Source organism: Mesocricetus auratus, unplaced genomic scaffold (genome assembly GCF_017639785.1).
Source record: "Mesocricetus auratus isolate SY011 unplaced genomic scaffold, BCM_Maur_2.0 Super-Scaffold_100007, whole genome shotgun sequence".
Taxonomy (NCBI): Eukaryota; Metazoa; Chordata; class Mammalia; order Rodentia; family Cricetidae; genus Mesocricetus; species Mesocricetus auratus.
This window is the reverse complement of record NW_024429191.1, coordinates 82,609,809-82,635,510: the sequence shown is the minus strand read 5'-3', so window position 1 is coordinate 82,635,510 and position 25,702 is coordinate 82,609,809. Positions and strand designations below refer to the sequence as shown.

The 25,702-nt window shown below is 43.9% G+C and overlaps 1 protein-coding gene across 6 annotated transcripts in view; it reads right to left on the bottom strand.

Annotated features, from left to right (window-relative positions):
* Positions 1 to 23,557, bottom strand: part of Tlk2 (tousled like kinase 2) — a 97,202-nt gene extending 73,645 nt beyond the window's left edge. For 2 of the 6 annotated variants that reach the window (XM_040749899.1, XM_040749902.1), the window contains exons 1-6: positions 22,256 to 22,389; positions 20,134 to 20,216; positions 3,137 to 3,208; positions 1,942 to 2,011; positions 1,044 to 1,087; positions 225 to 368 (exon numbers count right to left, since the gene is read on the bottom strand). In XM_040749899.1, coding sequence (XP_040605833.1) covers positions 225 to 368; positions 1,044 to 1,087; positions 1,942 to 2,011; positions 3,137 to 3,208; positions 20,134 to 20,214 — 411 coding nt within the window. In that variant the 5' untranslated portion in view covers positions 20,215 to 20,216; positions 22,256 to 22,389. Of the gene's footprint in view, positions 1 to 224; positions 369 to 1,043; positions 1,088 to 1,941; positions 2,012 to 3,136; positions 3,209 to 20,133; positions 20,217 to 21,951; positions 22,208 to 22,255; positions 22,390 to 23,339 lie in introns of those variants that run through there. The other 4 variants (XM_040749900.1, XM_005070038.4, XM_040749901.1 and 1 more) reach the window with 4 other exon arrangements.
* Between the last annotated feature and the right edge of the window lie 2,145 nt (positions 23,558 to 25,702).

Below are 25,702 nucleotides of genomic sequence, written 5' to 3'. Positions count from 1 at the left end.
CTTAAAGGCAATTTAAGAATGAAAGAATGGATTAGCTATTATACAGAGCTGACTTACTAATAAAAGATGTGAATCTATTAAGTGGTTTATAGGCAACAGTATGAAGTTTACTCTCTCATGCCTCATTCCCCATGGGTAATTAATGGAAGAAAGACGGCTTCAGTGTTCCTGAGCTGCTGGTCTCCTACATAACAGGTGTCAAATGTCTCCAGGTGAATGCTTACCGGTAAGGGATTGGATAAGGAATGTTGCGGTGAGGATCGTGCAACTGGTGGAACACTTCTGCCAGGGCTGGTTCCTGGCCCGCTTCCCCCAGCAAACTGGCCAACAGGGAAAAATGGATATGAATAATTCAAAGCAGCACCATGCTTCAGAGAAGGAGAGGAAAAGATTAATACACAAACAGGTCTTAATTATACATGGCCTTTTTAAGTCAATACATCTAATTCTGAAGAAAAAAATGTGCCATGTAAGCCAAATCTATCTTTTCAATGAGATTTTTGAGAAAGAGCTCCCAAAGAAATATAACAAGATATACAGAAAACATGGACAGAAAGCTGAAAGTAAGCATGGTTTTGGACAGACATGAGAGAAGAATGCCTTTATTTTTTCTTGGTCTCAAAATACATGAAGCAGAAGTAGAGTGGTGCAGAGTGTGTTAGTCATCTTTAGTAACCACTTAACAATGAGTCGCTGAGCTCATGACATATTCCACTAGGCTAAGGGAAAGGACCAAAGGAGAATCAAGCCTTTATACCATAGTCACTGAGACACAAACCCTAGTCTAGCCAAGAGAAAGTACACTTCATACATGAATTCTTATATTATCACAGACAAGACACATGATACAAAGTTCACACCTAGCAAATCACAGCAGTTCCTTCTTATTACGAGATGGCAGCATTAGTTTGATGAAGATGGAAAGAGAAGAGGCAAGATCACAGTGAAGGCAAATATTGCTCTCTAACCCTTAAATGAACAGGAGGTTATTAGCTTGTTTAAAGTCACTGGAGGTTGTTTATTTACCCCCAAATTTAACTTACCTCAAAGTAATCACTAATTTTATGTCCCCTAGGAGTGCCTTTCCCTGAAAATGAAACCAAAGTAAGTACAGTTTTTCCAGTGCACAAGTAAGCCATCATCACTGAAATGCATTAAAGTAGTAAAAGCTCAGTAACTGATCACAGCACTGTCAACTCAAGGGTCAGCTTTACTCTTAACAAACCTTACAAAACCTGTACACTAAGGTTACTCTACCTCCTCCTCCATATATCAAGTGACTGAATGAGCACTGATGGGAAGAATTTTTCAGCTTGTTTTAAAATGCAAAAATCTTTCTTTTATACATATTTAATATAACAAAATCAGGAAACAAAGTTCATCTGTAATCCACATCCCAATTTAAGAGACCAAGATTCAAAATAAATACATTAGAACTAAAAAGCTGATCTCATTTCACATAATTCTGTCACTTTGGGAGACTTCCCTTACACCAGACAGAACAACTTACCTATACATTTTTTAAAAGAAAAGAAAAAAGATTGGGAATACCAGTCCTTAGACAGGACAGGGAAAGCTAACCATTTCCTTGACTATATATTTATAGGCGATGGAATATCACCATTACACATTTCATCCCAGCGGCTGTAAATGAAACCATTTCTGGCTACCGTTACTAACAAATCTCATAGTTATACCCCAATGTATCCTCTTTCTCATATTAATTCCTGTTTAGTCTGAAGAAAATCTGGTGGAAAACCAAGTCCCCAAAGAACTGACATTGCTTTGTCAGGTGTGTATCAGATGGCAAGTCTGCAACAGCCCAATACTCCCTCAGTACATAAATGTCGGGGATCCCTCTACACACACTAATTACTTGTTGGAAGTTAGACAATTCCAAGTGCATAAGAACTATGTGTTTTAGTATGAAATGATCACTACCTTGGCTAGTTTCATATGGTTCAGCTTTTCTTTTCCGATTTCGCTGGTCATTCTGCTTTTTCTCAGGAGTCTGTTAAATATCATACATATCACAATTAGAATGCTGTTAAATTTCTGCATTAGGATAACAGAGTATATATGAAATATCAAAGATACAAAAGAGATATGACTGGCAAAGACAAGTCTTGAAGCAGTGTACAGCTCTTGGGACAGAGGGAGAGGCAAAATATGGGGCCTTTAGTTAAACTGAAACAACTTTTGAAAATTATTAAAATATCAGCCCTTCAAAATACTCATTAGTAATTTACAATTGCCACAAAATTTAAATACGATATTTTGGCAGCACAGTAGCCCATGTCTGTGATCCCACAATCAAGAAACTGTCGCAAGATCTCAAAGTCAAGGCCTGTGTGAGCACACAAGAGACTCATCTCAAACAACAAAAAGAATTTTTGAAGGACATATGTCAATTCATACATCAGGCTCTCAAAGAACTTCAAAAATGCATAACCCTAACCCTTTAAAAAGAAAGGCCTGACTAATTTATACAAAGTGCCACAGTGCAAAGCAGGATTAAAACTTGTGCCCATGCCGGGCGTTGGTGGCGCACGCCTTTAATCCCAGCACTCGGGAGGCAGAGGCAGGCGGATCTCTGTGAGTTCGAGGCCAGCCTGGTCTACAGAGTGAGTTCCAGGACAGCCTCCAAAACAATACAGAGAAACCCTGTCTCGAAAAAACCAAAAAAAAAAAAAAAAAAAAAAAAAAAAAACTTGTGCCCATATTCATATGGATAGGTTATCTACTTAATACAATTTTCCAGCTAAGCAGGAAAAACAGAAACCAAATTTGAAAGTCTTTCAAATGCTACTGCTACATTAAGTTAGTAACCTACTCCTAGAGTACTGAAAAGTGTTAAAATTAAATGATAACTAAGCTAATTTTGCTACAACTACAAATCTCTCACCTTTATTGAAAAACTAAGCCCTCTTAAACACCCCCCCCCAAAAAAGTAAAATGGAGAAAGACCAGGCCTAAGTATGGTTATGATAATAAAACCGTGACAGGGCCACATCAAAGCTGCAACGAGACAGGCACACACAACTTGGCTAACAAGCCCTAGAATTACATGGTGCTACCCTCAATACAGACTAAAGGTACAAAATGGAAACAGTGTTGTTTAGGTGTGACTTCTTACCTCTACTTCTTTATCACTCAAGGACCCCACGCTGCACAAACTCTGGTTGGAAGACTCACTGTTGAGTGGCCCCTGGAAGGAAAATGTTTTTTAAATAGTCAGAATTTTCCTTTAAGTGACAGTAAAAGGATGCAAGAGGCCTGTTGCTCTAGTGACTAAGTCGGATTAGAGGAGTCAAGAAGCAGCTGTTACAACCACTCCAAACCAAGCTGAAAGGGGCTCACTTACAGCCCCCATGCCCTCGGTGTTTGAACACTCTAGCCATTATTATCTTCATGTGCTTTACACATGCGCAGGCTTCCCTCCAGACTATGCTCACATGCTCTAAAGCCACTCTTTACCAATAAACACAAGCTGGGTGATAGTGGCACACACCTTAATCCCAGGCAGATGCAGGTGGGTCTCTGTGAATTTGAGGCCAGCCTGCTCAACAGAGTGAGTTCCAGGACAGCCAGGGCTATTACACAGAGAAACCCTGTCTCGAAACACCCCCCACACACAAAAGAAAACAATTATACACACATAAGCATTTAAACAAATACTTATTGTGGTGCCAAATTCTGAACCCCATAATCATCAAGAGACCCATTCTGATACAAAAGCAAAGAGTCTTTTATTATTTAATGAGTTAACTGTATTAACTCAGTTCCTCCCTCATCTGACACAGCAGGTGGGGAGAGAAGGATCCTAAGGGACCTCGAGGCAGGGAATTTATTGGGTAGAGCAAAAGAGTTCACAACAGTCTCAGGATTGACGAACTTCCAGGCTTGGACAACCTGTCCTGTGTTGATTGGTCAACTGCTTGCTATGCTCTATAGACCATCTCAGGGTGACTGCTATGCTCTATACACCACTGTTACTGTAAAGTGCATCCAGAACTTGTAAAGCACATCCAGAGCCTGCCAGCTAAACTCTGATTGGTTCCTTACCACATGGAGGGTATCTGACCTCTTAGTGACTGGGGCAGGTTCAGCAAGTTCAGAAGGCTGGAAAACTCAGCAACATGTGCTGAGTCAGAGGCCTACACATCTTGCTGGGTCTTTTCTACAGGCTGTCATGGCTGCTAAAGAAGGGAACTGGGTGAGGATCTGGTTCCTTTACTTACGGCTAAATTCATAAAGGAATCATAAACCCTACACTCTGAAAACTACAAACAAGTATCCAAAGAAATTTAAATATAAATAAGTGCTGGGTGTGATAGTGCATACCTTTAATGCCAGCTCTTGAGAGGCAGAGGCAGGCAGCCCTATGTAGAGTTCCAGGTCAGTCAAGTTAGAGGAGTGCGAGACTCTGTCTCGCAACAAACAGGTGATGTGATAGTGGCGCACGCCTTAAATCCCAGCAGCTGTAGGCAGAGGCAGGCGGATCTCTGTGAGTTCAAGGCCAGGCTGGTCTATTGAGTTCCAGGAATTGCCCGCCCGGGCAGTGGCAGTTATATAGAGAAACCTTGTCTCAAAAACAAATCTTCCCCCCCCTCTTCCTCCTTCCCTCCCTCCCTCTTCCATGGGTCAAAAGACTTAGTTAATATAGCCATGATAGCAACATCTACCTCTAATTCACCAATTTTGTGATCCTTCCACTTAAATGTTCTACTGACTTCCTTATATTAACAATTTGGGGACAGCAAGATGGCTCAGTGAGTAATAAAATCCTTGCTGCACAAGTCTGACAACCTAAGTTCAATCCCCAGAACCCACTATAGAAAGAGGAAATGACTCCTAAAGGTTGTCATCCGATTTACACACACACACACACACACACACACACACACACAGAGTCTTTACTTATCACATTCACATTTTCATATACACGAATCACATTTTCACACATACGAATGATTAAGTTGATTCTAAAATGTATGTAGAGGGTTTAGGAGTGTTGCTCAGTAGTAAAGGTTGAAGCCCTAGTAACTGGATGTAAATAAAACAGTAAATATATAGACAAAACAATCTGTGAAAAAACAAAGTAAAAGGGATCACATTCCCTGACACCAAGACTTGCTACAAGGCAACAGCAGCAACATTACAGTACTAGTGGTAACAGATCAGTGGGTAGAACTGATGACTCCAATGGAACATCTGTGACTGTGACCAACTGACTGAGAAAGGTGTAGAGCACTCACTGAAGAAAAGCCTTTTCAGCAAACAGTGCTAGGCAAGGGCACGCCAGTTGAATTGGGCCCTTCATATCACAAGGAAATGATTGAATATTAGGCAAGTGCTCTATAACTGAACCACACCCCCAGCACGAATTACCTTTAATGTAATACTACAAAATCAATTTCCCCCAGGACTGCAATAAAACCATATATACTTTGTTACCAAATATTCATCATTTTCTAAAGGAAACAGTAAAGCCAGGTGCAGCAACACCCCTACAATCTCGACATTCAAGCAGCAGCAACAGAAGGGCAATGAGTAGGAGATGAGCTTGGGTTACACAGTGAGTTATAACTAGCCTTGGCTACACAGAAGACTTGTAGGTGGGTAGGAGCAGATAGGTAAAGAAATGACAGAAGGGAAGGGAGAAAGGAAGTGTAGTAGTATCAATAAGAACCTAAGCTAACAAGGACCTCTAAGTTCTAGCATTGGTATCCTCTCAGGATCTACGCCAGAGGCTAGAAGCAAGCAGATAAAACTGGCTTTAAAAAGATCTAAAGATGAAAGAAAACGACTTGGCACACACACACACACACACACACACACACACATACACACACACACACACACACACACACACACTCACTCACTCACTCACTCACTCACTCCTCTCATGGCTCTTTAGTCTTTAAAAAAGATTTTTCCCCTAAAGTTCTCTTTAAAAGTTTCTCTCTAAAAGTTCTCTCTCAGAAAGTTCTCCTTAAGATTTCTTCTGAAAAGTTCTCCCTCATCCCACAAGGCTTCCAGTTTATATACCCAAAGACACAATTAGCAATTCTCTGGCAATAGCAAGGATACCCTCTGAAACTGTAAGTAAGTCCCCAATTAAACTAATTAAATGTATCTATTTTTTTTTATTTTTATTTTGAGGCAGAGTTTCTCTGTGTTACAGTCCTGGCTGTCCCGGAACTCTCTTTGTAGACAGGCTGGCCTTGAACTCAGAGATCCACCTGTTCTGCCTCCCAAGTGCTGAGATTAAAGGACTGAGGCACCACTGTGTGGCTTCTTATAATTATCATGGTCATAGTGTCTCTTCCCAGAACAGTGATACAGTGATTTTGATGGGGGGTGGGGGAGGACGACACGGGGACACCCACACGACAGCAAAAGTGAATACAGATGAGAGGACTACAGAAATTTTTTCAGGGCTGGAGAGATGGCTCAGCGGTTAAGAGTACTGACTGTTCTTTAGAGGTCCTGAGTTCAATTCCCAGCGAACACATGGTGGTTCACAACTACCTTGAATGAGATCTGGTGTCCTCCACTGGCATGCAGGCAGAAGACTGTATACACAATATATAAATAAAATATTTTTTTAAAAAAGACCTTTTTTCAGCAATTACAATGAAAATACTGTAGATATACAAGTGGTAGACACCATACTGTTTGAAATAGTAACATTGAAGAGGGACAAGAAGACTTAATGTCCTTTAGGCACGTGTACATAACCAAAAGTTTAAAAAGATTAAGAATCAGTTAATCCTTTTCTCATCCTCTTCTCAAGTACAGCATCTCATATTATTATACAGTCACCAGATTAGACTTAATTAAAAAGGATCACGACACACTTCCTGTTCTAAAGCAGCTTACTGTCTAGTAAGAACTAACCAAAGGCTTGCAGGCAAAACATATGTGCTAAGTTTAAAAAGTGTCATTGTCATTAAAACAACAGTAACAAAAATAACATTATTAAGGACCAGTGAGACAGCGTAACAGACTAAGACACTTGTTATGCAGGCCTGGTGATCTGACTGGGATCCCCAGACCCACATGTAAAGTAGAAGAAAACTTGACTCCAGAGTTGTCAACTGGGCCGGGCGTTGGTGGCGCACGCCTTTAATCCCAGCACTCGGGAGGCAGAGGCAGGCGGATCTCTGTGAGTTCGAGGCCAGCCTGGTCTACAGAGCGAGTGCCAGGACAGCCTCCAAAACTACACAGAGAAACCCTGTTTTGAAACCCCCCCCAAAAAAAAAACAAAAAACAAAAAACAGAGTTGTCAACTGACCTACACACACACACACACATACACACACACAAACACAACTATGGAGGCAAAAACATAAATTGTATACTTTGTGGTGTAAAGGACACAGAAAATAACCATGAATGTTCAATGTTACCTGAAGGTGAATACTTGGGAAGCTATCCACTCTGGAATATTATACCCTTCTATTAAAAGTATATTCCTGTCAATGAAGCGATGGCTCCACGGTTAAGAGTGCTTGTTATTCTTGCAGAGGACCCAATTTCGAGTCCCAGTACCCACATGGTATTTCACAGCTATACATAAACCCAGTCTGGGGAATCCAATAGACACACATACATGCATGCAGGCAAAAACACTCATATACACAAAGTAAATATTTTTAAAAAATTATATTCCTTCCTGGTTCAGTACAGGAATTAAGCTAAAAATTCTGAATGATGGAGTAACTAAATAACCCTAGTGTTATGGATGCTTAAAGGCTGCACTGTCCTTCCAGGCTTGGTGGCGCTTGCCTTCAATACCAGCACCCAGGAAGTAGAGGCAAGCAGATCTTTGTGAATTCGAGGCCAGACTGACCTACATAGCTAACTCCCAGCCTGCAAAGTCCAAATAGTGAGGCCCTGTCTCAAAACACAGAACTAACAAAAAGATTGCACTACCTCTTAGAAATGGGGCTAATACCTGTAGATACCAATCCATGACAAACCTGTATCACCAAAATTATTTACATTATAATTCATAACAATAGCAAAATTACAGTTCTGAAGTAGTAGTGATAATTTTAGAGTTGGAGGAGTCATCACAACATGAGGAACTGTATTAAAGCATCACAGAATTAGGAAGGTTGAAAGCCACTAGGCTAAGCCAGGTATGGTGGCACACACCTTTAGCCCCAGCACTCAGATCTATGTAAGTTTGAGGCCAGCCAGGGCCACACACAGAAACCCTGTCTTGAAAAACCAGAAGGGGGAAAAAAAAACCCTACTGGGCTAGAGGGAACTTGCCTATGTGAGGGAAGAATTACAATGAGGAATAGACATGTGGCAGGCTTCTTCCATCCTAGCCTCTGATTTGGAAGAAGTGAGGGAAGGAGGTAACGGAGGTGCTGGCTTGCCATTTCCTTCTTTCTAGATTAAAAAAAAAAGTCTGTGTATGTGTGTAAGCCTGCATGAATACAGACATAATGTACAGGAGCGCTTTGAGGTTAGAAGAGGGCTCTGGAGTTCCAGGTAGATGTAAGCTGCCATGTTGGCTGTAGCTCCTATATAAGAACAGCAAGCACTTTTAACCAACGGGCCATCATCTCTCTCACCCCTGGCTTGCCATTTTTTTATGAAAGCACAAGGGAAATCAGACAAGGAACCTGTCTAGGTCATTCAATAGCAAAAGAGTCAAAATTTGTGTCAAAAGTAGAAAGAAAAAAAGACTTGTATTCAGCCAGAGTTCTTAAGGAAAGTCAGATTCTGTGCTTCTGAACATCTGGGACATCTATGAAAAACTGAATGACAACAAAAGGCAGATAATCTCTTACAAGTCTCTACCACCCCTGCCCGCTGTAGATTAACTTGGGGGTGGAAACCATCCTAGCAGCTCCCCAACAGAGCTGTCAAGGTCAAGACTGACGATCTCGCATGGTAATAGGAGATCCTATATTAAAATGTAGATTTGTGCCAAGCATGGTGGCATACACCTTTAATCTAGCACCTGGAAAGCAGAGGCAGGAGGGTATCTGTGAGTTAGAGGCCAGCATACTCTATGTAGCAAGTTCTACCAGCCGAACTGTACAGCTGAGACTGTACGGTAAGCCCCTACCTCAAAAGAAAAAAACACATCTGTTGGACAGGATACACTTAGCTCCAGACAGCCTGCATAATAAGTATGGACGTTTGCCCAGTTTCATCTAAGGCTGCAAATTGTAAGTAGATTTGGGTGGCTGGGTGAAATGGAACCCTACAGAGGCAGGACTTATTCACCCAGACCAAGTCCTTTCAACTGCCAAGTGTGCAGCAGTGCCCACACCCATGCCGCGGTAGCTTACACTGTTATTCTGACAGAACTGACACAGGCCATGGGATCCTCCTGGGACACACTTCTTGCAGTTTATAGCAGTCTCAGAAGTAAGAGTCTGTGAGAGGCTTTCTTCTCAGTTTGGTGTACTAACTGTGCCTGTTGCCAAGGCTCTCATTGTTAAGTAGCTCTTTGCTTTCTTCCTACACAGTCACCTTCTCTTAGCTATGGTTTTGCCTTCCACAGATACAGCTACTTTTGTTCAACTACAATCTGAAAATTATTCAGTGGAAAAGTCCAGAAAGAAGTCTGTTTTTTCCTGAAACAGGGTTTCTCGTATAATAGCCTTGGCTGTCCTGGAACTCACTCTGTAGACCAGGTAGGTCTTGAACTCACAGAGATTCACCTGCCTCTGCCTCCCAAGTGCTGAGATTAAAGAACTGAGCCACCACTGCCTGGCAAGAAGTAATTCTTAAAATTTTTAAATTACTTGTTGTTCTGAGCAAGCTGATGAAATCCCATACCATAGAAGTATGGGATGCCCTATCTTCCATGTGAACAGCCTGTGTCCTCCCTCACACTGACACCTGTTACTTAGCATCTTCTTGGTGAGCAGTCTGACTGCCGATATGCAGTGCTTGTGTTCTTGTCACTTGTTTTCCTTACTGGCTCCAAACCCAAGAGGAGTGATGCTGGCAACTAACTGGGGTATGACAAAGAGAAGCAGTGAAGTGTCTCCTTTAAGTGACAATGTGAAAGTTCTTAAGGTAATACAGAAAGAAGAGGGGAAAAAAAACAACTAAGATTTGTATGCTGAGATTGAAAAGATGGGTCTTATATGAAACTATGAAAAAGAAGAAAAAAAGGTGCTGGTTTTGCTCTCACACCTGAACTATAAGAACTACAAGAACCATGGTGCTTGGGTAAGATAGAAAGGTGCACACAGGAAAGCACCATGTGTGTATAGGCACATAAACACAGTTTATTATGGTCTGTGGGACATTTGTCCCTTGTGCACTAAGGTGGAATTGCTGTAGACTAATTTTCTAGGATGTTATCGTTACTGTTTAACAATGGATCAAGTAGACTAGTTATACAGTTCACTGTTGGGTGTCAAGTGTCATTTCTCTCAGTTATTCCTGCTATGAAATACTCAAAAGGTAAGAATGAATTTTGGACCAGGTGTGGTAGCCCCATGCATTCAAAGGGTGACAAAGGAAGGTGGAGATCTGTTAGTCTGAAGGCAAAGTTTGGTTTGCTTTGAGAGCCAGCCTAGGTTACATAGCAAGAAAAAAATGAATTTTTTTTTTGTCTGTGAAACTTCAGACAGCTACAGTTACTGAAGTCTCTCCAGAGGCCTAAAAAGCACTAAAAACCCATGGTGTGAAATACTTGAGACAAACAAACAAACACAAGTTCTCAGGGTGAGGACCAGCACCCTCCCTGCTGGACCATCCTGATAGCCCTGATATCCTGTTTTAAATTTTTTATTTTAGGAATCTTTTAGGGCTAGGGATGTAATTCAATGGTTTTTGTTCCCAGAGTTGCAAAAAACAACTAAAGAGGGCCTAGAGCTGTGGTTCTCAACCCCTTTGGGAGTTGAACAATCCTTTCACAGGGGTTGCCAAAGGCCACCCAAAAATATATATTTACAATATGATTTACTATAGCAGCAAAATTACAGTTATGAAGTAGCAACCAAATGATTTTTTTTAGATTTATTTATTTATTACATATACACCAGATTGAATTGTAGATGGTTGTGAGCCACCATGTGGTTGCTGGGAATTGAACTCAAGACCTCTGGAAGAGCAGTCAGTGCTCTTAACCTCTGAGCCATTTCTCCAGCCCCCCCAAATGATTTTTTAAAGATTTATTTATTATGTATAGTGTTCTGTCTGCATGCATGCCTGCACACCAGAAGAGGGCACCAGCCACCATATGGTTGCTGGGAATTGAATTTAGGACCTCTGGAAGAGCAGCCAGTGCTCTTAACTGCTATGCCTTCTCTCCAGCCACCACCACTGCCGCCACCACCCCCCACAACAAAATAATTTTATGGTTGGGGGGTCACACAACATGAGGAACTGTATTAAAGTGTTGCAGCATTAGGAAGGCTGAGAACCACTGGGCTAGCGATGGCCCACAGGTTAAAACACTTAAGTGTAGGAACCAGAGTCAAGAGCCCCTGGGGGGGGGGGGCTGGAGAGATGACTCAGTGGTTAAGAGCACTGGCTGCTCTTCCAGAGGACTAGGGTTCAATTCCCAGCATCCACATGGAAGCTCACACCTGCCTATAACCCCAGTTTCAGGGGATCTGACATCTTCATACAGACACACACACAGGCAAAATATACATGCATGAAATAAATAACTTTTTAAAAAAATTCCCTAGTCCACATAAATACAAGCAGACATGAGCATCTTGAACTCAATTATCCTCCTGTCTCTAAGACACTGGGTTATAAAACTGCTCTGAGGCTAGAGAAACAGCTTAAAGGCTAAGAGCATGTCCTGCTCTTGCAGAGGACCCAAGTTCAGTTCCCAGCAATTATGTCAGGCATGTCACCTGTAAAACTAGGAACACCTGTGGAAACCTGCACACCTCTTCCTCCCTCCCTCCTTCCCTCCCTCCCTCCCTCTGTCTCTCTCTCTGTCTCTCTCTCTGTCTCTGTCTCTCTCTCTCTCTCTCTCTCACACACACACACACACACACACACACCTTTAACTAAAGAAAAAAACAGACTACATACAATGAGTGCTGTACAGCCTGGTTTTGAGACAGGGTCTCACTGTCTCTTCAAGGTCCTAAATTAGCCTAAAAATGGGCAAAGGTGTTGCCACCCACCTTTGATAAAGACGCATATTGCAATTTCTATAAGAATCAGCGATAAGAGTAGAAAGACCTTCAAAGTAGAAGGGGCAATGGGAGCCTCTAAAGCAAGAGTATTGTGGGCTGGAGAGATGTCTCAGTGGTTAAGAGCTGCCTGCTCTTCCAAAGATCCTGAGTTCAATTCCCAACCTCACAACCATCTGTAATGAGGTCTGGTGCCCTCTTCTGGCCTGCAGACATACATGAAGCAGAACATAATAAAAATTAAAAAAAAAAAAAAGTAAAGCAAGAGTATTGTAATACCAGCATTTCTGAATGTCTAAACTTTGCTCTCCTAACTAGGACTGTGTGTGGTCCCTTCTCACTGTTTCCCCCTCAGGGGAAATAATGGCATCTGAGAATGCCTGTGAAGCCCTCTGTCAGGGGTCATTCTCAGGTGACATACTGAGGAAGGGGTGTTCTTATGACCTCCAGTTGCTTGGGAGAGACTCCTCCTTCCTTCAACAACTCCACCTTTGATTTTCCTTAGTGGTAGGAAATCTTGCTTTGAACCTTACACCGTAAATAATGATAAGTTGGTGCTGGAGGAATGGCTCATCAGTTAAGAGCACTTGTTGCTCTTGCAGAGGACCTGTTCAGTCCCTAGCACCCACATGGTGGCTCACAACCATTCACAACTCCAGGTTCAGGGAACTTCATGCCGCCTTCTGGCCTAAGAGCACCAGGTGTGCACACCATTCATAGACATAGATGCAGGTAAATACTAAAACACATTAAACAAAATAAATCCTTTTTTTAAATTTTATAAAAAGTAATCAAAGAAAAAAATTCTGGTAATACTGAGAATGTATTATAGTTTGGACCAAAACAATTTCCCAAATCATGTGTTGAAAGCTTGGTACCCAATTCAGTCATGTTCGATGGAGCTTCAGAAAGTGACAGGATCAAAAGAGATCTGACTTCATCAACAGATGAAGCATGGTTCTGTTTTTGTTTTGTTTTCAATACAGGGTTTCTCTGTGTAGCCCTGGCTATCTTGGAACTTCCTATGTAGACCAGGCTGGACTCAAACTCAGATATCCACCTGCCTCCCAAGTGCTAGGATTAAAGTGTGTGCCACCACTACCTGACGGATTTATTTGCTTCTGTTTGTATTACATTTACCTAAGTGTGTGTGCGCGCGTGTGTGCGAGTGTGTGTGTGCACGCGCACTCTTGTAGAAACACAGGCACTATGGTAGGCATGTGGAGGTCAGAGAACAACTTGTGGAAACTGGTTCACTCCTTCTACTATCTGAGTCTCCAAGAACAAATTCAGGCTGTCACTCTTAGTGGCAAGCACCTTTACACAAAGGGTCATCATGCAGGTCCTGCATGGAATTGCTACTGGTTTCTTGCTAAGCTCTTGGGAAGTGATAGAAACACAATGGACTTAGGTGAAGGGAGTGGGCTCATAGGGTCATGTTTCTTGACAACTCTGTCTTGTCCCTGAGCCTTTTCTTGCTCTGCTCCCTGACATCAAGAGGTGAGCAGACAGGTTCCAAGCCCTCTCCACAATGATGTTTTATCTCACTATAGAAGCCAAAAAACAACAGAGCTAAGAAATCACAGACTGAAACAGTGAATGGAAGTAAGTGTTCATCTCTAAGTCGGTTCTTCACAGGTAATTCTGTTACAACAATGAAAAACACAATTTACAGGGCTTAGGCACATGATAGACAAGTATTCTACCACTAAGCTATATTCTCAGCCTTAAATATACATTCCTTCTTTTTTTGAGTCAAGGTCCAAGCTGACTTTAAACTTGCTATGTAGCCAAAGACGACCTTAAATTTCTGATCCTCTTGCCTCCATCCCTGGAGTGCTAGGATTACAGGCCTGCATCACCATGTCTAGTTTATGGGGATACTAGAGGTTGAACCTAGGGCCTCACAAATGGAAGGCAAGCACTCCAGCAGTTCAGTTTCATTTTAATCTCTTTAGATGTACATTCTCTCGTCACTTTTTTGAGACAGGCCTTTTGAGTTTTAGACACATAAAACGTAATCTTACAAAAATCACACCCATAATATATCTACAATTTCCAGTTTTGAATCCTTTGAAAAGTAAAGTGAAAACATACAAGATAATTGCCAAAGACCTAATGAAGAGTCTCCTATATGAAAAAAAAAGTTGCAGTAGACTGGGAGTGGGGGTAATGCATACCTTTAATCCCAGCACTTACGAGGTCACAACACTTGGGAGACAGAGGCAGGTAGATCTCTGTGAGTTCAAGGCCAGTGTGGTCAACTTAGGAAATTCCAGGACAGCCCTAGCTACACAGAGAAACTCTGTCTGGAAAACCCAAAAAAGTTGCAGTTGGAGAGGAAGATGAATACAAGCAAAGTATAATGGTATACATGCATGAAAATGCTACAATGAAACCCATCACTTTGTAAGCCACCATATATGTATGCATGTACATGTATTTATAGATGTGTACATACCTCCTTATTGATACCTTAGTCTTTCTAGGGCAGTTAACCTAGTTTGCAAAAAAAAATCAAAAATTTTTCTCATTTTGCAATCATATCTCATTGTTTATACAAATCCATATTATAAAATTACAAAGCACACTATACTAAAGTGATCCTTAGCAAGTCTATAACTTAACTAGTGGGAGAAATGCAGTGTTCAACAGTACAACTTGTAAAAGGAGAATAGAGGGTATTTGTTAAGTCATTGAGTTAAGTACAGATCTGTTAAACAACATTTCTGTTATAAAAATATATCTTATATGTAGCTAGGGGGCCAGGGAGATAGCTCGGCAGGTAAAGGTACTGCCCCCAAATCAAATAATCTCAGTTCAGCTCTGGAACTCACATGGTAGAAGGAGATAACCAATTCCCACAAATTGTCCTCTGATCCCCACAATCGTGAAATGGCACATGCACCAACTCCAAACATACAAATAAATAAAATGTAATAAAAAATATTTTAAGTATATTTAACTAGGCATAAGTAATAGTGCAAGCAAGGTTGGAATCCACCTATCCTTCCATCTCCAGAATCAGAGACAACATACATTTAAATTGCTAAACAGCAGCACAGTAAATAATATAAACTGTGACAAGTCTTAACTGAAAACAAGATACAGTAATTATCTAGTGCTTACAGAAAGAGATCTTGAACTAGGCATGGTAGCATATGCCTTTAATCCCAACACTTAGGAAGCAGAGGAATTTGAAGCCAGCCTGGTCTACAAAGCAAGTTTCAGGACAGCCAAGAGAGTTACACTTACTTACACACGTGCACACGCACCCACACACACACCTACCTATCTCAAAAACACAAAAATAAAAAAGCTTAACTATTAGGTCAGTAAGAAAGTAAGTTCACAGCCGGGCGTTGGTGGCGCACGCCTTTAATCCCAGCACTCAGGAGGCAGAGGCAGGCGGATCTCTGTGAGTTCGAGGCCAGCCTGGTCTACAGAGTGAGTTCCAGGACAGCCTCCAAAGCCACAGAGAAACCCTGTCTCGAAAAAACAAAAACAAAAAAAAAGAAAGTAAGTTCACAATCCAATTTAACTTTATCAACTCAAAACTGCTAAATGTGCTGGGCGTTGGTGGCGCACACCTTTAATCCCAGCACTCGGGAGGCAGAGGCAGGCGGATCTCTGTAAGTTCGAGACCAGCCTGGACTACCAAGCGAGTTCCAGGACAGCCTCCAAAGCCACAGAGAAACCCTGTCTCGAAAAAACAAAAACAAAAAAAAAACCCTGCTAAATGCATGGTTCCAGGTCTGTGTAAAAAGTGGCAGCTAAAGCTGGGTGTTGGTGGCGCACACCTTTAATCCCAGTACTTGGGAGGCAGAGGCAGTTGGATCTGTGAGTTCAAGACCAGCCTGATCTACAGAGTTTCAGGACAACCAGGGCTACATAGAGAAACCCTGCCTCAATCAAAAAAAAAAAAAAAAAAAAAAAAAAAAGAGTGGCAGTCCCACTGAAAGAATGTGCTCTATAGGATTCTCGGTGTGCATGATAGTTCTTTTCCCTATTACCAACTGACAGAAAACATCACTCTCTCATACCAAAACCACACAATGCATCCCAAACCCTAAACAAATTAATTCTGGTTTGATGATTCTTAAATAAATCTAAAAATATTGAAAAAAATTCATGTATTAGTGTACTGTGCAAGCACTCCAAAAAAACTACAAAATTAAAAGTCAAAATACAAACCAAAGCAACTGAATATAAGAAATAGATACGGTAGTTTGGACATTTTGTTTTAACCAAAATTTCATGAATCATATTGAATTTTATGTGTAAAGGAGTGAAAATAATATGACAGATCTACAATAACCAGAAAGTTCAACTCATAGCACTCTTGTCCATTTAGAAACAATCCACAATGGCACTGTCTCCCTACTATGGGCATCAGAAGTACTAGAAGTGTCCTGAGCACTTAGGAGAAACTCAAGAGACTGCGCAGATCCACTAGATGGCACCATCACAGGCAATCACATCGCTCTCTCTGGAACAGCAAGGGACATTCTCACTGGGAAGCAAGACCCGCAACAAGTGGTACAAAACCAGGAAACCAAAAGCACCCTTCATACCCAGTGCCACTGCCCTCATTTCAGTCAATGACCTAAGAGATGTAATGCTCAGCTCTAACTCCACAGTAAAAGCATCCTTCATACCCAGTGCCACTGCCCCTCATTTCAGTCAATGACCTAAGAGATGTAATGCTCAGCTCTAACTCCACAGTAAAACTATCTTTGTTGGATATGTGACCTCCTGTTGTAATCTCAGCACTTGTAGGCAGCAGGGACAAGAGGATCAGGAATTCAAGGTCATTCTCAACCACACAGTGAGTTTGAGGCTATTCTCAACTACATAAGATTCTCTCAAAAATTGATCTATTAAAAAAAAAAGGAGTTCCTCTTCCTGTCTCAACTTACTTTTCTTTCAAGTCTCTTTGCTATAGAAATCAATTATTTTTTCTGCTGATCACTAAATAATGCATTTATTGGAATAAATATACTTACTGTGACATACATATCAAAATATACAATTAATGGCATAAAAGCAACTGGTATTGATGAACTTCCTAACAAAGGGACAATGTTTTTGTTTGTTTTTTCAAGAGAGGTTTCTCATGTAGCCTTGGCTGTCCTGGATTTTACCTGTGATCTTACTACCTCAGCTTCCCACGAGTACATTAAAGTTTTCCCACAACTTGTTTACATGATTTGTGTGGGGGGGTGTCTTTTTGAGACAGGGTTTCCTCTCTAACTTTGGAGGCTGTCCTGGAACTCTGTAGACCAGGCTGGCCTTGAAGCCAGAGATCCGGCTGCATCTGTCTTCCCACTGCTGGGATTAAAGGCAAGCACCCAGCCACTTTACATGATTTTAAATTGAGTCTGAGCAGTAAAATTAAGAAGTGATTCATGTCTTCACTAGGACTCATTTCACCATATATAACCATGATACAGCTACATGCAGAAGATAAGTCATCCCAACAAATATTAGTAAAATCAACTATACAGAGTTTGAATACAAACTTTCTTTGTAGGAAACCATGTGAATACATTTAATTATGAGCCTTAGCTGGATACACCTATAATCCCAGCACCTGAGAAAGACAAGAGGACCATGAGTTTGAGACTCCAGGCCAATCTAGGTTTTACAGTAAGACCCTATTTCCAAAAAATAAAAATAGATTAAAATAAATGACATGAGACGTATGCACAATTGTCAAGTTCAGAGACCCAACAGTGAGTGCCTAGAGAGCTGAATGACTCTGTGGTTAAGAGCACTGGCTGCTTTTCCAGAGGACCCCAGTTCAATACTCAATACCCACATGGTAGCTCACAACTGACTGTAATTTCAGTTTCAGAGGATCTCACCCAGACATACATGTAGGCAAGACACCAATATACATTAGGTAGGTAGGTAGGTAGATAGGTAAATGAGGCAAAACAATGTAACCCCAGACACTCAAGAAGCTAAGGCAGGTAGATCACTGGTTCAAGTCTGAGCTACAGCGCAAGTTAAAAACAGTTGGCTAGGTGTGGTGACCAATGTCTTTAGTCCCAGCACCTGAGAAGTAGGACTACAAAATGAGACCATCTCAAACAACAACAACAAACCCCAAAGGACTAGAATTACAATTCAATGGTAAGGTGCTTGCCTCGCTTATACAAGGCCCTGGGTTTGATCCTTTATACCACAAAAAAAAACCAATCAATCAATGATTATAAACAAGACCTAGTATGGTCACTCATGCCTATAGTTCCAGCACCTAGAAAACTGAGATAGGAAGATCAACAAGAGTTCTAGGCTAGGCAAAATAAATGTGTCATCATTTGCCAAGATATCAACTTAATATTCAAATAACACTGTGTACTTCTTTCTGAGGCTACTTCCCTTTGAACAAATAATTTATGTCTGCATGTTTATCTTCAGTATGTAATGATCAGAGGTTGATCCACTCCAAAGTACCACCAAAATTAGTTACTAGAGTAGCTGAAGAAATAAAGCCTTCATGCAGATAATTATAGCCAGGTATGGTGGTGCCTGTATTCCCAGGACTTATCAGCCTGGGGCAGGATGACCACAGATCACAGGCCAACCTAGGCTACCCATTTCAAAAACAAAACAAAAATTAAAGGAACTACTAGAGCTGGAAGTGGTGGCTCACCCCTGTAATCCCAGTGCTTGGGAGATGGAAGCAAGAAGAGCAAAGAGTTCAAGGCTAGCCTGGGCTGCATATCAAGTTTCAGGCCAGGCTAGGCTACATGAGACCTTATCTCAAAAACCAAAAACTAGTAGGTAATAAATCCTATGTTTCCTTGTCAGAGCTCTACTATCCTGTCATCTGGCAGGATGCATTCAGGCAGTACCCTGGCCAGCCCAGGGTCCTGTGGCTGCTATATTACTACGAAGGCTATGCAGTCTGTACGCGGGTGCAAAGGTTTAAAAGGCAAACGCCATCTACCCTCTCTCTCTGTCTTTCCATCATCTCTTCAAGAGGCAGACAGATCTGTCTGTTCTCCACCTCTCCCTCCCTCTTTTCTCTCTATCTGTCTCTCTCTCTCTCTCCTCTCTCCCCTCTCTCTTCCCCAACTCCCTTTCCTTCCCAATAAAACTTCCATATAAGTCTGTCTGTAGGTCTCTATCTGGCCCTCACCTGCCAAGGGACCTGATGCAATTCCACCTCATGCTGTATTATAACACTCATTGCAGTATTTATTTCTCTTTCTTTCTCTGCAGGTTTAAAGGCACTATACTGAGGTATCGTCCACAACATTTATACAATGCCCAGTATAATGTAGGTATTTTGTACTTTTCAAATAAATAAAAACCATCAAGCTATCCATCAAAGCTAGATTTCCCTAACATAAACTGGCCAGAGCATGAAATTAACACCAAGTTACTATAAGATACAGCATTTCTTTAAAAAGACAGAAATCTGTTGCATAGATGACAGTTTAAAATGTACACATCACTTCTCTCAACCTCAAGTAATATGACAACCTTGGATGGGGCAAAGTTTTTAAATAAAGCATTATAAACAGACATATACCATACACTACACCATCCTAAGAATACAACCAGGAGGAATCTGCTAGTTGCACATTTGGAGAAATGACAGATTTCACCAGATCCAACAGCACTCTATCATGTAACTACCCCAACAGACCCAGTGTATGAAAGTTTTACAATGCCTCTTTCTTTCTGAGTGCCTGAGATGTTTTAACAAAATACAAAATAGAATCTAGATCCACTGGTATTCTTGCAACAAACCCCTCAGGAAACCTCTGCTCTACTCAAATGGGAATGAAACGTACTCTCCCAAACTAACACTTAAATGTTCTACAGGAATGACTGGCAGAATTTCAAAGTTCACAAGTCCACAAGACAAATTTCCCCTGCAATCTATCAGCACACCCTACCACCCAAGGCCTTCAATTCCTAATGTGTTTAAGTTATACTCTGAAATGTCCATGTTCACCAAGTTACTCACCTTACTAACACCAACTCCAGTGAACCTGGCCTCCAATAATTCCTGCCTTCGTGGGTCCAGGCTATGCAATTCTTCCATCATTTCTACAGGAAGGAAAAGGTCCAAGAAGCCATGAAAAACTAAATGGGAGAAAGAGTTTTATATATAAGAAAAAACACACAGGAGCCGGGCAGTAGTGACGCACACCTTTAATCCTAGCACTTGGGAGGCAGAGGCAGGCGGATCTCTGTGAGTTACAAGCCAGTCTACAGATCTCCAAGACAGGTTCCAAAACTACAGAGAAAAACCAGGAAGGAAGGAAGGAAGGAAGGCAGGCAGGCAGGCAGGCAGGCCAGAGGAATTTTGTAAGCCCCAAAGAAACAAGACATTCAGAGTGTTGCACTCTGACCAAAGTTATTTGATATTTTCAACAGTTATTTCAGGTTATACAGCAGCTCAGGCTCTCTTCTACGAGGGCCTTTTCTTTTTCCTGAATTCTAATTTGATCTTTTACTCAGGAAGGGACAGGAATGGAAGCCCACCCTTGTAATCCCACCATGAAGGAGGTATAAGCAGCAGATATCCATAAACTTGAGGGCAGCCTTGTTGACCAATTCGACTCTGTCTCATAAAAACTAAGTAAATAACAAGAAACAGCAAACTCTCCACATTCTCTGTAAAAGGTAAGCAGAGAAGGAAAACGGGCAAACTTGCAAACAGAAAACTCCTGTCAACGTTTCCATCTAAGTACTCCCAGATATTCCTTTTCCGAAACACCTAAGAACTAGTTCTTAAGCTAAAAATAGGATTCATTAATAATTTCAAATGAATATAAAATGAATCAGAAGCTGCAAATAACTTCAAGAAACCCTACTGTATAGCTCCTTTCTCTGAATAGCTCACATTAGCTAATGAAAACTGGAATTCTTTCATGTTAAATGTAATGAACCCAAGATAAACCGTCAACCTACATTCACTCAGGAAATTAGTACAAGGCTGCAACAATTCCTCCACAAAATCATTTTCTGACCACTCCTTGAAGCAGTAGATTTCTCTCCACTCTAGCTATCTGCTTTTAGCACTCCTCCAGGCAGGGAGGGGCAGGACACCATTTTTAAACTCCTTCCCCGACCAATTAATGCAGACACTATGAGCAACCTTTGGAAGAGCGAATTGTTGCACTATGCATTGAATTGAAAAGCTCTTCAACGTTAAAAGTGGTACATCGTTACATAGAAACCCTTTGAACATACTACTGAGTAGTTACTGGAGCGACTGGCATAATTTTTAAAGTTCACTGCAAACATGAATCAAACCTTCTCTGCAATCCAACAACTCCACAATTTCCAGTAACATCCCCTCCACAAGTCCTAACTTTCATTTCCCTTCCTGGATGGAGAGCCTGGGGCCAAGGGTGACGAACTAAAGTTTCACTCGCATTAGGAAATTGTTAGAAGGGCAGAAGGGCATCTTTAAAAAAAAAAAAAAAGACTGAAAATAAAACTGAGTTTTCCCTAAGTAGGTGAGTGGCCTTGCTCGCCACTCGGCCTGCCCTAATCGAGGTCGATTCGAATGGCAGAGGTTGCAGGCTCTCCCCAATCCCAAGGTCTCTGGAAACACTGCCCAAACCTCCAACCCCGGGCCTGGTCCGGAAAATGAGGCCCCGGCAGTTATGCCATTTAATGTCAACTCACGTTAAGAAAATATCCATCCCATCCCTTTCCAGAGAGCCTTCGGACCGGGATCCTCCCAGAAGCCCAAAACCGGGAAGCAGGACCCACTGGGGCCTGGGCCCGGCGCCCCTCGCCGGCTCCAAACTTTCCCCAACTCTAGGCCCACCTGTCACGGAGGGAGCGAGGGGCAGCGTCTGGGGCGCCCGGGAGGCTACTGAGGCCTCCAGCTCCGCGGAGTCCCCTCTCTTAGCAGGCCGACCGCCTCATCGCCAGGCCTGGGCCTGGCCCATCCTCAGCCCGGCCCCTCAGCGACCCGACCCGCAGCCCTCAGAGAGCACCTCCCGCCTCAGTGCCAAGGAGCTGCGGCCCGACGCCGGCCCGGCTCGCAGCCCCCTCATGCCGAGGGGGTCCCTGGGACGGTTACTATCCCAGGCCCGGCGCCCTGCCCCGTCCCGGGCTCGGCTTCTCACCTGCCGCCGCTGCCGCTCCACGCTCCTCTCGGGAGGGGCCCCGACCCGACCCGGCTGCGGACCGCTCCGCTCTCCCCCTGGGCAGGCCCGGGGCGGAGCCGGGGCCTCTCCTGAGCGCCGCAACCCCCCGCCCGGGCAGCCGCCGCCGGCGCCGGGCTCCACGAGAGGGCGGGCGGGGGAGGGGGACCGCGGAGGCCGCAGATCCCCGAGCTCGCGTACAGAGCCAGGCGCCTGACGCGGGCCCGGGCCCGGGCGGCCGCGGGGGGCGCGGGACCGGCCTCCTGGCGCCGGACAAAGGCCAAGGGAGGCGCAGGAGGGCCCGGGTCGGGCCGGAAAGTGGGGGCCCGGTCGGCTGGGGGCCACTCGGGTGCGGCGCCGAGGGCGGGGGTGGGGGGGTCGGAACCGCTGGTGCCCAGGACCCGCCTCCGGCCCCTTAATCCGGATCGGTTCGGTCCGGATTAGTAGTGATCGGTGTAAACACACTAGTGAAACCGCGTGTTTCCTCGCGAGATTTGCACGGCTGGGAGGCAGGGGGGGTTTCTGGGGGGGGGGAGTGCCGACCGTGGGGGAAGGGACGCGAAAGGTGTTGTGGGGGGGTCCCCGCCGCCCCGGCGCTCCGCCTCCTCCAATCAGCTGCCGGGCTGGCGGGCAGGGGTTAACCGGGGGACCCCGCGCCGGCGGAGCGGGCCGCGCCTGACGGGGGCTACCGAGGGCGGGCGGCGGCCCCGCTGCGGCGTGAGGGGCGGTTGGTCGGCCTGGGGGCGCCGGGTAAGCGGCCGGGCCGGAGCCTCGGGAGCCGCCTTTGTGTCGACGGCACCGGAAGCCGGCGCCTGGGCCGCAGAGCAGCGTCGGGGCGGCCCCCCGCCGCGCCTGCCCTGTCCCTGTTCTCCACACATCTGGGTGAGGGGTGAGGTTGCTCTGCCCAGGGATGGGATCGGAGAGGAAGCAAGCCCGGGGCGCCGGCGGGGGGTCACTGAGTTCGCGGTGCCCACCCGATGTCCGCCGTGTCCCGCAGCCACCGTCCGGTTCCCCAGACCCCACGCCACCCGGCGCGGAAAGACGACCGCATCCGCCTTCCACGTACCTGACTGGCCGGGCGTCTCCTGGGACAAAGGTGTCCTGGGAGCAGAGCCGAGCCCTCACTAGCATGCCCCCCTCTGGAGCGGAGGGCGCTACCCCGGGGGGATTCTCACCACCTAGGGGGAGGTTCCATTTCAACCTCTGGTGACAAAACGGGCCTCCTGGGGGTGCTCGGGGGTCTGAGGGTAAAAGCCAGAGTGGAAAAACAGGCCTGCCCCTCACTCACAGGGTCTGCTGAGCGGGTGAGCGACTGTGCGACAGCAGGGCTTCCTGCAGGAAAGGGCTCCCCCTCTGACCCCGACGCCAGAGGAAAAACTCACTTTCTTCACCTAGTCTCAGAGCTGAGACACCGACTTCAAAGTAACTACTCGGCTTTTTGTTTTCCTCTGATGCTTCCCTGACCACATATCTGATCATGACTGAAGGACTACAAGAGAAACATCCAGGCTTTTGAACAGCCACTTGAACTTTTCCAGGGGTTGGCAAGTACTCCAAAGCGGAGTTCTGTTCGACTTTCTTCCTTATTCTTAATTTTTCCACATACCGACTGGACAAAGCCCTGCCAAACGGGAAAAGAATGGCAAACTCCTAAAAAGTCAGTTTTCCACCCTTCAGAATTCAAACACAGGAGAAAAATTCATCTTCCAGATCCCAGACTGCTTGGAAAGATAGCTTTTTGAAGGGGAAGAGAAGTCAGGAGCAGACGGTGGGGGAAGGGAGCAAGGTAGACGGCCCCCAGGATGCATCCTCAAGCTTGAAAAAGTGAACTCTTCCCGAGGGACAGCACGGAGGGGAAACAAATGGTCAGTTCTTTCCTTATAGGAGGATCAAGAAAATAACACAGCAGTTGGGCATAGTGGTGCGTGCTTTTGGATCTCTGAGTTTGAGTTCAGCCTGGTCTACAGAGCCCTGTCTCGAAAAAAAAGAAAAAAGCCGGGTGGTGGTGGTGGCGGTGGCGGCGGCGCACGCCTTTAATCCCTGTACTCCAGAGGCAGAGGCAGGCGGATCTCTGTAAGTTCGAGGCCAGCCTGGTCTACAGAGCAAGTGCCAGGACAGCCTCCAAAGCTACACAGCGAAACCCGGGGGGGGGCGTAAATACATTCCCAATTTATAGACACACCTTACTTTTTGAGAGTCTCACTATGTAGCCAAGATTCATCTCAGTTCTCAATCCTCCTGCCTCAGCCCTCTAGGAGCTGGAAGTTACAATCATGTGGCCTAACACCTGTCTCCTGAGTCCTTTTTTTTTTTTTAAGATTTATTTATTTATTATGAATACAACATCCTGCCTCCATGTATGCCTGCACGCCAGAAAAGGGCACCAGATCTCATTATGGATGGTTGTAAGCCACCATGTGGTTGCTGGGAATTGAACTCAGGACCTCTGGAAGAGCAGTCGGTGCTCTTAACCTCTGAGCCATATCTCCAGCCCCCCTGAGTCCTTTTTTTAAAAAGACTCACTGGAACACTAGATTATTAGTTTCTTCTTAGTTAAATTTTCTATACATGTCAAAGAACCAAATACCATTCCAAGTCTACTCACTCTAGATTTAACAGCATTCCAAATAGGAACGGTTTATAGGAATTCAAAGAATTTGTTTATTTAGAGTGATTGGGTTCTTCCATTAAGCATATAACTCAAAATATTAATACTAGCCAGACATAGTGGTGTACACCTCTGAACCCAGCACTCAAGAGGAAGAGGCAGGTAGATCTCTTGAGGCTACTCTAGTCTACACAGTGAGCTCCAGGACTACACAGAGAAACCCTAACTCAAAAAGAAAGAAAAAAAAAAAACCACTAGAACAAGAAAATACACCTTTCTCAGAAAAAGATTTTTGGAACATTCAGATGACTTCTCTTTATAATTTAACCTAGCGCTCATAAGTCAATGAGAGAATGGTTCATGTGAGAATGGCAAGTGATATGATCCCATATGTAAAAGAATCTAGTTCCTGCCAGATATGGTAGCCCACACCTTTAATCCCAGCACTCGGAAGGCAGCTGCAGGCAGATCTCTGTGAGTTTGAGGCCAGCCTGATTTACAGAGTTCCAGGACAGTCAGGGCTACACAGAGAAACCCTCTGTCAAAAAACAAAACAAAGCCAGACGGTGGTGGTGCATGCCTTTAATCCCAGCATTCAGGAGGCCTACAGAGCAAGTTCCAGAACAGCTCCAAAGCTGAGAAACCCTATCTCAAAAAACCAAAAATGGAAGGAAGAAATGAAAGAAACAGAATCTAGTTCCCATCAGCTATGAAAACTTAACATGGATGAAACCAGGTGTTCATGTGGTTCACTGGTCCTTGGTTTTAGACTCTAAAAATTAGATGAATGAAGGAAAAGTCTTCCAAATTCATCTTAAAGT